Source organism: Drosophila navojoa, chromosome 2, assembly GCF_054131105.1.
Source record: "Drosophila navojoa isolate 15081-1374.11 chromosome 2, UAZ_NAV_1.0, whole genome shotgun sequence".
NCBI lineage: Eukaryota > Metazoa > Arthropoda > Insecta > Diptera > Drosophilidae > Drosophila > Drosophila navojoa.
The window spans coordinates 32,094,871-32,110,294 of record NC_142890.1 but is presented as its reverse complement, the minus strand read 5'-3'; the positions used below and the strand labels follow the sequence as shown (position 1 = coordinate 32,110,294).

The 15,424-nt window shown below is 39.3% G+C and overlaps 1 protein-coding gene across 2 annotated transcripts in view; it reads right to left on the bottom strand.

Moving 5' to 3' along the window:
• The window catches only part of E2f1 (E2F transcription factor 1), a 43,087-nt gene that overhangs the window by 4,596 nt on the left and 23,067 nt on the right, over positions 1-15,424 (bottom strand). For both annotated transcript variants that reach the window (XM_030387896.2, XM_089261130.1), the window contains 2 exons: positions 901-1,634; positions 13-804 (listed from right to left, as the gene is read on the bottom strand). In XM_030387896.2, coding sequence (XP_030243756.2) covers positions 13-804; positions 901-1,296 — 1,188 coding nt within the window. In that variant the 5' untranslated portion in view covers positions 1,297-1,634. The remainder of the gene's footprint in view (positions 1-12; positions 805-900; positions 1,635-15,424) is intronic.

The following is a 15,424-nucleotide window of genomic DNA, read 5'->3' as shown; positions in this document are numbered from 1 at the left end:
GTTAGGACTTACTACAAGTTTGGCTTCTGGCGGCGCCTTGATCACAATCACAATCTGATCTTTGAAGAGATCCACGTTGAGCAGATCGCTCTGCGTTACGTAAGCCATGCCGCCCACATTTTCCACCTCCTGAGATATCTCGGCCAGCTCGGCACGCATCTGGTCGATTAAAGTGTTTAGCTCGTTCTCGCGCTGCTCCAGTCGCTCACTCTCGGTCTCGATGAGCCGAGATCGTTCGCTGCTGACCAGCGACTGACCGCCACGCCATTGGATATTGTTCTTGGACTTCTTCTCCAAGATGCCAATGCCCTCGAGGACATTGGTTATGTCGTAGATGCGACGCTTTTGCACGGACAACCGGGTGGACGCATCGTTCAGATCGACTACGCCGTCCGGCGACTCCTGCAGCAAGTCCACGAACTTTTTGGTCAATATGCCCAGCGAGGTGTCCGCACGATTGCGATCACCGCCTCCGCCGCTACTATTGCCGCCGCCAGTCGAAGCCGAGGACGGTGTCACGAGCGCCGTTTGCTGCTGCGACAGTGCATGCGAATGCGAATGCAAAGTACCGTTGCCAGCCGACTTGCTCGTCTCCACATCGTCTTCCACGTCGTGGTCGATTTCGTACTGCTGCTGCTGTTGCTGCTGCTGCTGCTGCTGCTGCTGCTGATGATGATGATGATGATAGCGCAGCTGCTGCTTGCTGCTGCTGTTGTTGTAGGTGACTGTCTGGTGCTGTGCGCTTTGCTTAGCCTGCTTCTTCGGGTGGATCTCGTGGGTCGCTACGTTCGGTCGGCGCTTGACCTGCAGCAAATAGGAAGCGCGTTTACGATGAATAGTAAGCGATAGTAAGTAGTCAGCCTAACTCTAGTTAATCAATCACAATTTCTATTTAATTACCTTGTAATATTGTGTGATATCGTTCGTCTTGCCAGCTGCGCCGCTATTTCGCTGCTGCTGCTGATTCTGATGTGTGTTGGATGTTTCTGCTATCACGGTTGCCGGCGCTGTTGAGCCGCCAGCTTTATTCAGACTTATGTACACGTGATCACGCAGGTGGGCAGCGACGCCGCTGTTGCTGCTGTCGTTGCGGATACCCAGCAGATTTTCGTCTTTGATCACAATATTATTATTATTGTTGTTGTTGTTGCCCAGCACCTCATAGCTGAGCTTGCGCGCCACCTGATTGACGCCGACTCCATAGAGTTGATGCAATCGTTGGTTGCTGCTGTTGATGTTGCTGTTGCTGTTATTATGGCTTTTGGGCGCGGCGGTGGTTATTAAGAAATTCGACATTTCGCAGTTGCGTGCTCTTTCTCTCTCCCCCTCTCCTCCTCTCCTGCTCTTCAGATCTTCAACTCTTTGCCAGCAGTAACTACAAAAATGATTTTGGCTCGCTCGCTCTCTCGCTTTGTCTTTTTTTTTTTTTTGTTTCTCTCTTTCCTGCTACGTCGTTGGCATGGCAGCGCGTGTTCTGTTCACTTTTCGCTGTAGCATACTTTAAAGCGCGGATGATACTGATAGAAACGTTGCCACACGGTCGAAAAGTTTGCCAAAATATATTTCTCGTTTGCGTTTATTGTACTAATTGTTTGAGCTTATCAACTAAATTAGCACCTAGGGATTCTTCACATCTGCAATAGAAATGGTAAAGGAGAAAGAATGCAACAATTATTCAAGTGTTCTCTGACTTTATATGTATGCAATTGGCACATTAAACTTTTGCGCCACTTTTCGATTGTTTGTTTTCTTAACATTTTATGCTAATGTGTCAGCGTTTACATGACATTAACATACAGCTGCAAAATGAAAATGGCAAAGATAGAAACAGACATAGAGAGAGAGAGAGAGAGAGAGAGAGAGAGAGAGAGAGAGAGGGAGAGAAATAGTGAAAAGACAAATTTAATTATGTATGCTTGGAAAATAGAAATATTCTGTTGTTATTTGTTGTCATCGTCGCGCCAGCGCAAGCGCAAATGTCAATAAACTCATCTGAAGATAGTATTGAAACAATCAATACCCAAAAACTGGACGCAACGTAGCGTGCCAAGAAGAGAAGCACAAAAAAAGCAGCAACAACAGTAACAGGTAAAACGAGTAACGTTATATAGTTAGCGTTGTTTTAACCGCTTCTCGCCAGCGTCAACATGGCCAGAGGTTCAGTTCATTAACGAGAAAAAACATTTGTTCTCTTAGAGTTCCTATTTGTGTCTGGCGAATTTCAAAGCTTAAATAAGATAAAACAGGGCCAAATAGAGCTCTGTTAAAATCGACAAGCTTGCGTCTGTTAAGCGCCCCAGCTTACTAATATACAAACTGTTAATTGCGTATTGAATAGAGCACTCAGAGTTAAACACACTTAATTAAAAACGTGCTCACAGACACACACAGACTAGCACACACATGTGTACATATATGTATGTATATTGGTATGCAGAGAATGAAATGCAAATCGAGCGAAATACATACATAAATGGAACGTCGCATGGAATTTGCTGAAATTGGCAAGAAATAAACATTCAACCAAAAGCCAAAGGCAAAGACAGAGGCGAGTCGGCGCAGGTAGGTAGGTAACAATAGCCAGAGTTTCATTTGCACACTCTCGCTCTCTTCGCTCACGATATCTTCTACAAATTGAAGGCTGCTGAGATTTCGTTGTTTCTTTATCTCTTTTGTGCAAAATTACAAAAAAAAAAAAAAAAAAAAAAAAAAAAAAAAAAAAAAAAACCGTATCTGCTTACAGGCGCTTTTTTTTTTCTTCAGGTAATTCAATTCGCAAACATGGAAATTTTATACGCTGAAATTATGTGGGCAAGAGAGAAAGGAATATACATATGGACATATGTATGTATAAGCAGCCAAAGGGTAGCACGGTGACCACCAGGTAGGTCCTTTGAAATTCATTTAAATGCACACAAAATATTTTTTCATTTGATTGGCATGGAAGTAGTTCGTATACTATTCAATTTCGCATATACAGTTTCAGAAAGCGTATAAGATTACCTATGAACGTAAGAAGCACAACAACGATTTTATGCAAATTAATCTATCCACTGTTCATAACAGATATCCGTTATTTAGTACATGCCTGCTGCTAAATCTTAACATTTTCGAAATTTGACTTCTTTTAACTTGACAGTGACGTCACATTTCGCAAGGAAGAACCTTTGACACTGTTATCATTAAGTCTCCTTAATATTTTCTTAAATCCAGCATACAATGATTGTAAATTGAATTTCATTTTTCTGAACTGTTTTCTATGCAGGCAATACGCAATTAATCCTTATTATTTTTGTGTTGAGTAAGTATATTTTATTTTCCCGGGCTTTAATTTGCAAAATTAATTTGTATTTTCTTATTATCCGTGTCTCTAAGATTTAAGCTGACAATCATAAACTAACTTTTTATACCCTGAACCCATTGAAAATGGGAAATCAGGGTATTATGGTTTTGTGTAAAAGTATGTAACAGGCAGAAGGAATCATCGCAGACCCCATAAAGTATATATATTCTTGATCAGCACGATGAGCTGAGTCGATATAGCCCTGTCCGTCCGTCCGCCCGCCCGTCCGTATGAACGCCGAGGTCTCAGAAGATATAAGAGCTAGAGAGCTGAAATTTTGTGTGCATACTCGTGTATACCATACGCCGTACGAGTTTGCTTTATTTTTTCGCCCCCAATTTGTAAAAAACGTATTTCAAGTACTAGAGACTTGTGTTTTGGAATGTACACCATATAATTACGCCCTGAAAATTTCATTAAGATCGTATGTTTACAAAAGAAAAGAAAAGTTATTCACCAAGTAAATTCTCATACTATTGCCCACACTGCAGCGCAGCCCGAGCGCAGTCGCTGCTTACTGCGCAGTTAGCAGAGCGCGGGCGCGTGAGGGTGGATGCATGTGTTTGTATGTGTGCGTGCATAAAAGTGCAGAATGATAAGAATATCAGCTGATAAGAATATCAGCTTGAAGGGTTCAGGGTATCTCCTAGTCGAGCAGTCTCGACCAGTCTTCTTACTTGTTTTTTTTTTGATAAATCATCCGATAACTTTTTCATCGAGAATATCGAAAAATTGATTGGTTTTTTCAGCCTCATTTGAACACTATTAGAGCTGGAGACTTCAGATTTACTGTGTATATACATATGCTGAATACAAACATTTTGTAATTTACAGATTTTAGATACCACGCCCCCTTCGCCCCCAAATACTAGAGACTTTTGCTTTGGAATGTACATACATTTGAGCATTATAATTCTGAAAGTTATTATAGTTCTGAAAGTTTCATTAGGATTGTACGTCTAGAAATTAAATTATTCAACAAATATATTCTCATAATATTGGCCACACTGCAGCGCAGCACAAGCGCAGTCGCTGCTTATTGTGCAGTTAGCAGAGGTCGATTTTGTAAGTGCATGTGTATGTATGTATATGTGCATAAGAATACAGAATGATTAGAATATCAGATTGGAGGGTTTAGGGTATCTCCTAGTCGAGCAGTCTCGACTAGAGTCTTCTTGTTCCACCTACACCTTCTTGTCTAACACTGCAACAGGTGTAGGAAGCAGCAGCTTTATTGACGTACCTTCGAAGTCATTGTCATTTGAGCTTTGGGAAATATTAAGAAGGGACTTGCCCTTTACATGGTGCTTACCATTAGAATATTATATTATAAATACATTATTTTGATATACATTTATTTTGAGAACTTGCCGAAATCCTGTTTATAGTTAACCTGACTAGAGTTTTACAGTGTTATTAACTTATACTTTTACAATATCTTTGCATGCATTGTGTGTAGTATTAATCGTATTAATTTGTTTACGCTTTTTTTTGTCTGTCTGTGTGTGTGTGTGTGTGTGTGTGTGTGTGTGTGTGTGTGTGTGTGTGTGTGTGTGTGTGTGTGTGTGTGTGTGTGTGTGTGTGTGTGTGTGTGTGTGTGTGTGTGTGTGTGTGTGTGTGTGTGTGTGTGTGTGCACTTGTCACTTGTCTGCCATCTCGTTGGATGAGTTTATTTAATAAAAACAAGCCAAAAGGTAAACACTAAAAGCAACTGTGACTTGGAGAAATAGCAATACATTATGTAAACAGGGAAGAGTACTTAAAAAACATTAAAATGAAATGAAATAACAAATCTTAAAAAAAAAAATGGCCTACACATAATAAATAATACAGCTTTTTTCACTCAACCGTACGGTACACCAGTGAGTGATGAAGAAAATGCTCTAGAAGTACTATTATACTATATGTACTATGTATGTATACTGAAATATATATTTCATCTGTGGTGTGCTGAGTATACAACGATCAAAAGAGAGGTGTGCACGCACGCTAAGATTATTTCTATAGCGGTTCAGCTTTGACGTTGGCGCTGCGCAGCTCATTTTAAATGAAAGTAAAGTAAAACACGAGATAATGGTATTAAAACGAATATTAATTGGCGGGATTCGCAACAGCTCAGACTGCTCTGCCACCCTGGCACCGCCTTAAAACTCTGCCCATGACTAATGGTTAGCAGCTAATTAGGCGCTTGTAACTGTAACTGTAACTGTTGTTGAATAAATTCTAACAGAATCTATTCATTATTCATACATTTGTATTCATTATGCATATACTTATATACATACTCATATACATTAATAAACAAACATAAATTGGTAAATAGGCACATGATATATGTACTTTTGGATTTACCGTCTCTTTAGAAGTGCGCACTCTCCAATATGCACACACACACTCGCACCAGCTGTAATGCATGGCAGACTACGGGAGTAGCGGCATAATTGCCGACTGCAGCGCACACGTAAAAGTTTCGCTTTCCTTTTGCAAAGCCATTTTGCATGCGCAGTAAAAAAAAAATACAGACAATAAAAATAAAAATAAAAAGACTATATAAACACATTAGCTCACATGTACATATACCCCTATGTATGTATTTTGCTATATAACCATTCAGTAATCGGTAAGCGCCAGAAAAAAGAATTTGGTATGTACATATGTATGTGTATAGCACAATCGCCAACGCTCTGTTAATGTGCCTATTCATCTACATATGTCTGTGTATATAATGTATGTGTGCTGTGTAAGCAGGAGTGTGCGTGTGTGGGAGAGGAAAGGGGATGCTTGGACTGGTTGCTTTCACGACTTGATTACGAGAAGCCGGCCGCTCGCGGTTCGGTTCTGTTTTCATAACAGCTGTTAGATCATGCCTTGACAGAGATTTTGGTGTTGTTGTTATTCTGCTGCTTTTTCAGCGGTTGCGTTTTAGCACTGGTTAGTGGTTCTAGTGTGGACTGCATACATATTGCGACGCAACCGGTTTTCTGACTTAGGATCCACACCTATTATGCTATTGATAACCGACCAATTCGCAAATACATAAGTTTAAATTTATAAGCTATGTATGTAAACATATACACATACATATATATAACTAATCCGAATTGCATCTAACCAATGAACGCACACTACTATCTTTTTTCCGTTGCCACCGGTATTGTCGTTCAGAACATCATTAAAAGCAACTTCAAAAGTGTAAGGTCTTGCTCTTCCGGAATATACAACTTTTAATGCAATAAAATCAACAGACAAAGAGTAACAGCAAACGTAAAATATACTAATTTTTCTTAGTGCAAGCGAGATGGCAAATCCTCAGGTAAGATATATTAGACAACAGAGCTCTGTTAAGCTCAACAGGGACTGTTTAATTTCTTCGTTTTCTGTTATTTACAGACATATTTGATGGGTGCAAATGCCAAAAATCAGTTCCAGTTGATGAGTGGACGGTAGAGCACAACAGAATTACTTCGATTTGGCAGGCTTATAAAATGCGTCGCATAATAATTTCTCAGCTTAGCCAAAGAATGCCTTGCATGTTGGTAGCATGAGCATGTTTTTTATAGTGATTTGCTCAAAGGCGCGAAAGACGTTGGCATATACAAAAATAACAACTATTATATGCCTGCTTGGAAATATTCTAAGATTTAATAGAAAAACATTATGTAAGCAATCCCAGTACATATTGTTTGTATGTACATACATATATACATATATATATATATATGTTCATTCGATTTTATGAAAATATACATAGTTCTTGCCCACATGCATGGCGCATTTCAAGTCATGGGTTGTAATAAAATAAACCCATCATGCCCTTATCACAAACTCTTTCAGTACCGACTTTTAGTACAATGTTAATTCGTGGACAAGTGTACTATCTAGAGGACTGCTTTGGAAGTTAACTTTTTACACTCGTAAAAGTTCGAGAAAAACACAGACACACGCTCAACAAATACAAAAAGGCATTTAAAGGTTATTAACGGGCTTTAGAGCAGAGGAAAGGCAGTACAAAGCAAACTTAAAAGTATGATTAATTGTCGATCGAAAACACATACACACAAAAACACATACAATATATGAACAAAGCAAACACATGGCTGCGCAGTTTCACAGGTACTGATAAATGGTATCAAACTGTATGTCCGAAGAGAAGAGAAAAGGAAATTTGTGTGTTGCACGCACCTAAATTGGAATTTCTTCGTTTTATATCACGACGTATAACCCACCAACAAAGCAAATGACCGAAAACGCCGCCACTGCTGCCGTCGCCTACGTCGTCGTCGCCGCTGCTGCCAACGTCGTCGCTGCTGCTGCTGCTGTTTTGTAGTTGTTATTGCTGCTGCCACCGTCGCGCTCATTTAATATCACACACGTTTCATATTTTTGCGTTTTATGTATATTTTTCACGTTTTTTTTTTTTTTTGTTTCTTTAACTTAAAAAGTCTATTTCTCCTGTTTTTCGTGCAGTGTGACGTCAGCAGTTCGAAAAATTAATTTATTTGATGTAGATATCACATAGTTGTTATTGACGCTTGTGCATTTAAGGCACAGGTCTTGTTGTTTTTCTGTAGTTATCTAAATATGCCTCAGATGTGTGCAGATTTTTTTTCTTTTTTTTTTTCATATGTTTTTACATTTTCTTGCGCCGAACTGAACGAACTTCATGGGCCCCGACGTAAACGCAAAGTGAGTGCTGCCACTGCCTGGCCTCAGTGTGGTTTCGTCGTAGTAATAAATGGAGTCGCCGGTACAGCGAAAGAGAGTATCTTGTCGAGAGCGAAAGCGAGAGAGAAAGAGAGAGAGCGCGTACACAGAGAAAACGTAAGCCTCGAAATGACGTTAGGCGTGTTATGTATGCTGCTTATTTCATATTATTTTTGTGCAGTTGTCAATATAGCATTCACTTTTAAAGTTTTCCACATATTAATCATTTATTTAGCTACACACACATTTATTGAAGTTTTTCATGTATTTCTCCACGCGGTGCTTTCGTGATATACAGTTCGCGTTGTCGCTTAGTTTAATGTAGCTTTTCTTTTTCTCACTGAACAGCAACAGCAGCGACACGACGCGATGACGGCGACGACGACAGCAACAACAACCAGACACGACCAGCAGTGCGGAGCGTGAAAGAAAAACTAAAGGCGGCGAATTTGCTGCCGCTAATATGAGCTGTTATTGTACTGCTTTTTGGGCTCTGTTAAGTGTTCTCTTCCCGGCGAATTCAAAGCAGCAACTGAGTACTCAGTTCGCTGCGTACACAGCTGAGAGAACAACGTGCTGTAACTCAACCAGCAGCTGCGTCGGCAAATACGTTATTTGTATGTATGGGTGAGTGGAACCTAAACAGACGTCTTGTGGTATGTGGATGGCAGACTCTCCGTAGGTAGACGTGTGTGTAAAAACTGTGTACGTGTGGTGCGTGCCTTAGAGCCGCGCTCTCTGTAGTTTTAATGCCGGCTACAACTTTGAGACGGAAGTGACATGCCGCCTCCAACGTCACAATTATATACATACATATGAATTTATGTACATATCGCTTTGTTGTCTCTGTTTTCAACATCTTATTATCTGCGTGTGTGTGTTTGTAGGCATGTTGCGCATTTTTATTGCCGTCAACAATGTTGCTAACTCTAAATGTACATAAGTTAAGGTGACAGAACTAAGAATAAATTGAGTTAGCATTATATACATACATACGTAGCTTTATAAACAGCAATAATAGTTATTTGTATTTAAATATGTATGTACATGTACATACATATGTAAATGTATTTTCTACATTCATATAAAAATGTTTCGCCTGTTTTAACACACAGTAAAGTTCATTGAACTAGATAAGCACATCTGCTCAAATACGTTATGTTTTTGTGTTTGCGTAGACTGATCGGCAACTGTTAACTGGGGTCTTCATATCTATCTTTTCCCGTAGTGCTCATTAAAAATTAACCGAATTAAGGTAAATACGACGCAAAAAACAAAAACTCACGCCCAACTTTGCTTTCAGTTTCTTAAAAGGCAGCTAAAGCGAGACAGCATGACAGACGAGGAGCGACGGCTACAGCCGGTCCAGACATACACATACACACATACACACACACACACACACACACACACACACACACACACACACACACACACACACACACACACACACACACACACACACACACACACACACGTCGCACATACACGCACAGAGTTATAAAAATTCCTTGAGTACAAGAGTCCATAAGGATCGTGGGAAGTTCCATGCACAAGCGATCGCAAAATATTGTGCTATCTATGAGCTAAATAAAAAAAATCACGCAAAGAGAAAAAACCTAGCATGCATACAAGAGAGCAGTTTGCAAAGAAAGATGAAGAGCGTGGGGTGGGTAGCGCCTCAGCCCTAAGGGTGAAGCTGTGTGAAAAGATGAAAAAAAAAAAAAAAACTCACACATACTCTGTTAACCAGACGCTGTCATCTCAGCCTGAAATGAAGGGCATAACACTTTTTCCCTAAAAAAAACTTAAGGATAACAGCATCTTAAGAGACTGCCTGTCTGTGGGGTGATGAAAAGTAAAAGCACAAAAAAAAAAAAGAAAAAATTCTAGCAATATTTAAAGAGGAATTGTAAACTGGAAATCAAATTACCTTTTTGATAGGGTCAGGAATAGAGCAGATAAATTGTCTGCTGGGGTAGGATACTTATATCAGATCTTTTGCATGGTACGATTTCTTAATACAGAGATAAAACTTCAGGAAAATTTATTTGACTAGTAATATAAACAATTTATTTCCTTACTAAAGATTAAAGATTACTTAAATGATGTCCGAAATCAATTTAAGGCCTACAAAAATAAAAATAAAAAAATTAAAAAAAAATTTAATACCTGAACGAATGACTAAAGCACAACGAACCAAAAGAATGAGTGAGAAGGAACGTTCTTATAATCGGCAATCTTACAGTCGCCGGCGTCGCCATCGGCGATTGCAGCAACCCCTTTTGCAGTGAGGCGCAAAATAATTTGTACAGACTTTGCCTCTTCCTCCGCATCGTCAACGGCATCGGCCTTTGCCTGCTGCGGCCTCTGCATCTCCAAGAGCCATATACTGACGACATGGGAAATGAATGAGAGCTATTGGAGAGATGTCAACGACGACGTCAGAAGCGAAGCCAACGCTGCCGGCACAGCCGCAGAGTGGAATCAACTTGAAAACAACTTGAGTCTTTGCGACGGCGATATTTAAATTTGGAAAAAAGTAAATAAGCAAGAGTGCTCCAGTCGAGAATGCCCGACCAGGAGATACCCTCGCCCCTAAAAGATAAGAATATTCAAATATCATCGCATCGAAGCACCGCGTTTAGGACTTTGCAACGCGCGTCAGCTCTACCAACACCGTTAGCTCACTGCTTGATTGCCAAGTATTGGGTCCAAAATAAAATTAGCCGTCGAATACTCTGGGTTTTGCAGCAGTTTTATAAAATAATAATACTAAATATATATTAGGTTTCTACTGACTGATAATATTTTTTTGAACAAGATAGAATGCGATAGTAATGCGGACAGATCAACTCGTTCGACTGGACTCGTTCTCCTGAAACAAATATGCATATAATTTATACAAACATAATTTATTTATATATACCTATGCGCTTCCTTCTGCCTGTTACATATGTACATAGTAGTGTACATTTTAACAAAGTCGTTGTGCCCCGTTTCGCCATTTGCAATTTCTCCAGGGCATATAAACGGAAGGGACATTCAAGTTAGAGAGGTTGACCTCGACGTTTACGTTTACGTCCCTGAACGTTTCACAGAATGTCAGTCCCAATATTGACTGTTTAGTTGTCGTTATTATTATTAATATTATTATCGTTGTCCCTATACGTATGTATGCATGTTGTATATGCATACATATGTATGTGTAGTTTCTGCGTTTACCTTCTTAGAGCTACCAACTTTCAAGAAGGTCTGTTTAAGTCTGCATTATTTTTCAAAATAATTATAGAATTCGCCGAAAGGGGAAAATAAAACTGATGCTTATGAAATGCTTTTGTGTAATCTTATAGCAATTTAAATCAAATTCAAAGTTTGCAGATGTGGCTCGATATCTAAATAGGGTGAAGCCTTAATATATGTATGTGTATGTAAATAGTCTTAGTTAATAGATAAGATATTCTGAGCTCCGAATGTATATTATGTGCAGTGGAACCCATGTACATATATTGTTGCGGCAACTATCAAAATTGCATATTTATTGAAATAGATGTATGTACATATATAATAATAAATCAAAATCAAAATCACAACATATACAAAAATTAAGCGAAACTTTCTTTTTTTTTAGAAATGGAGAAAGAAAGGCGTTCGAGTCGGACTTGGAGTTGGACCCGGACTCTGACACCGGCTTGATTCTAGTCAGCTTTTTTTAAAGTTCACTGTCAATGAACCTCTCTAAAAACCATAAATCGCGAGCGGATTTCTGTCCACATACATTTACAAAAATCATGTCTATATCTAAAGCTATTTATAATTACTCGTCGAAAATAGTTTAGAAAAACTAGGAATACCCTGAGCCTATTGAAAATGGGAAATCAGGGTATAATGGTTATGTTGAAATGCATGTAACAGGCTGAAGGGGGCTTTGTGGCAGACCCCACAAAGTATATATATTCTTGATCAGGGCTGAGTCTGTATGTATGTCCGTCTGTCCGTATGTATGAACGCGTCGATCTCAGAAGATATAAGAGCTAGAGACTTGAACTTCTTTTTTTAGAATGTCCATATATATCGCGCGGATATCGAGTTTATCACTAAAAAACGATAGCTCATTCTGTTATTTTTAATCAATAAAAAACTTGATCAAAAATCTGTTATAAAATTCTATCTCCCACATCTCTAAAGCAGATGCATTTTATACAATTTCGATTTTTGTTACAATTTACCCCCTCTCCTATATCCACCCCCTCACCCTCATATTTGTAAAAGGCGTATTTCAAATACTAGAAACTTGTGCTTCGGTATATACATATACATACATTTACATACATTTCCCGACTAGAGCTTTCATACTTGTTATATATACATTTGCTGAGAAGTAATTGCCGCAGTTGATCAATGTAGATATAAAATGATCCAATTGCTTTATTTGTTGTCCATATATATGTATATTTAAGAACAAGTAATTGGTTGTTGTATATAAAAGCCCAAACAAAACAGATTGTCCTCTAATCGGGCATTCCCGATTAGAGCACTCTTAACTTTTACTTGGGCAAACCCTTACAAATTTGGGTCAAAGGCATAGAGAATAATTGTGGAAAGTCGGTTCAGGCTGATCCTGATACGTTGATACGTTTTGTGTACTCTCTAAAAGGGGATTTTAGCAAACCATTTGACAGAATAAATCTACTTTATTTGTTGTTTGTTGTTGCCGTTGCAGTTGCAGTCGCGGCTGGTTAGCAATGTTAATCGTTGACTTTACTTACGCATAGATTTTAAATCCAAAAGTGTAATCCAAAAGTCTTTCTCGTTAAAGGGAGACGGGTTTTTGATTATTTTATGTCAAGATATTTGTTTATCAATGTTAACTATGAGATTTCAAGGCGTTCCACAGGGACAGAGATTTTAATGACAGTAGTTGAAAGCCGAATATCAATAGGTTAAAGTTACAAGATAAAACTTAAATGATTTGGTTCAACAGTTTAAGTGTAAAACAAGGATAAAAAGACGAAATAACTATTCAATCGAGTAACAAATAATTGAAAAACACTTTTAATCTGGTTATTGAATTGACTTAAATTTCGAACCGTTTTCAAGATGAATATATATTTTAGTTAAATTAAATAGCTTGCGTGAATGCTTTAAGGCTCGTTTGATATTCTCATATTTGATATTTTCTGAGTTTTATATATAGATGTATATATATATATATATTTTTATTTATTTTTTTTTTTTTCGTTCGACTTGTAATCCTTTATATTATGGGTATCTTGATATATTGTGTTTTGTGTTGTATTTTATTTTAAACGATAATTTCGTGCACTTGGTAAGCGAAATTAAATCTGTTTGCCTTTAACAATTTGTGTGCAACACTTATTATTATATCAACTGATGTATAAACTTAACATAAACAACAATAACACGGCATGGTTAACAATTCAATAACGAGTGCATTGCGTTGCCTTGCGCTGCGTTACAATTCGGTACGGAACGGAACAGAACGGATCGGAACGCTTCGATCTGCTGGCTACCGCCTCTCTGGAGGTTCACTTCCACTTTCTTCGGCGTTCGTTTTGTAAATGTTGCGTAGCTCTGGACGCAGCTAGTGCCGAACTGAAGGAACAGCCAAATAACACAAAAGCAAGCAGAAGCAGAAGCTGTAGGAAGAGGAAGCAGTGACGCCGGCAGACAAACAGGAATGCAATTGCAGGGCAAAAGCAACAATAACAACGACCATAATAATATTAACAGCAAGAAGTTCGAACTCAAAGAGAGTGAGAGAGCGCGAGCAGGAGAGCGAGATTGTGTACGTGTGTCTGTGACAATGAGAGAGTGCGAGAGAGCGCAGTCGATCGCTGTATGCGTTTGCTTGCATAGCCAAAGCAGGACAGAGAGCAACAGAGTAACGGGCGTACGGAAGAATGCAGCAACAGCAGCAACAGCAGCAACCACAACAACAACAACAGTGCTAGGCAAAGCGAGAGAAAAACAATTGGGGAGGATAACGCAGTGATCATACGGGCTCGTTTCAGCACACACACGCACGTTAGCCTTACTCGCTTGGCTTTGGCCCACCCAATGCAGGGTTGTTTGCGAGTCAACACAAGGCGTAAAGCTTTGTCGCAGAAGCAACGACGAATTCGAGCCATGATTTTGACTCTCGAATAGCGCAATCGCACAAATGTATTTCTACTACGACAAAGGGTTAAGTTAGCTGCGCCGCTGCGACAGGTGCTAAGTGAGCAATGTACGCAACTAGTTCTTCGTCTAGGCGGTCAGTCAATGAACTCTGCAGCGCAATTAGCACCCGGCTACAGCAGAAGCAGCAGCAGCAACAGCAGCAGAAGCAGAAGTAGCAGCGGCCGCGGGAAGCCCAAAGCGAATCAAATTTGCATCACAAATGCAGAACAGGAAATAATCAACAAAATAATAATAGCAGAGCGCAGTTCCACTACCAAAAAATACAAATTACAGACCTTCAAATTTAACTGAATCGAATATCGAATCCATAATAAGTCATTTTGAAACGAATGCGCCAAAATCGGCAAAATCAGCTCGAAAATGACAAGTAAAAGCTTAGTCGAACCTCGGAGATCCCTGAACCCACAAGAACTGATATTTCAAAATATTAGCACACACACACGCAACACCCTAAAAAAAACAGCACAATAACATCAACAAAAAAAACTCAAACACACACCATAATAGGCGATGCGCTGGTTGCCTGCAGTGTGCTACTATTTGATGAGTATTGATAACTACTTTACAAAGGGAGGGTGAGGGGGTGGATTAGGGGGGGGGGTAAATTTTAAAACAAACGAAATTGTTAAATTCATCTAATACGTTTAAATTTGAGACTCTAGCTGAAAGATGTAGAATATAATTTTTTAGTGATCTTCGATAAGGTTTTTATCGATAACAAGTACGATAGTAGTTCATTTAACTCGATAGCGCGTGATATATACGGACTTTAAAAAAAAGTGAGTCTCTAGCTCATATCTTCTGAATCGCGCGTTCAACTCGCGAACGGACGACGGACAGCGACGGACGAAACACTCAGCTCGTCGCCCTGATCAAAAATACATACTTGACGCTCTTCTGCCTTCATACTTTAACAAACATTTACTGATTCCCAGCAGGGTAGATTGAAGGAGATGAATCGCCGCCTCACACACACACACACCAACACACACACACACACACACACACACACACACATAAATCTACTAATTCTTTTACATGCCGTCGCACTCGATTGCGAACTGTACCCCCAAAAAGCATAGACAGGCATTTCGTTGAATATCCTGTGTACAGGCTGCAGCATAGCCAAGCATTGCATTTGTCACGTTGCATAGAGTTCGAGGAGGCAGTTGG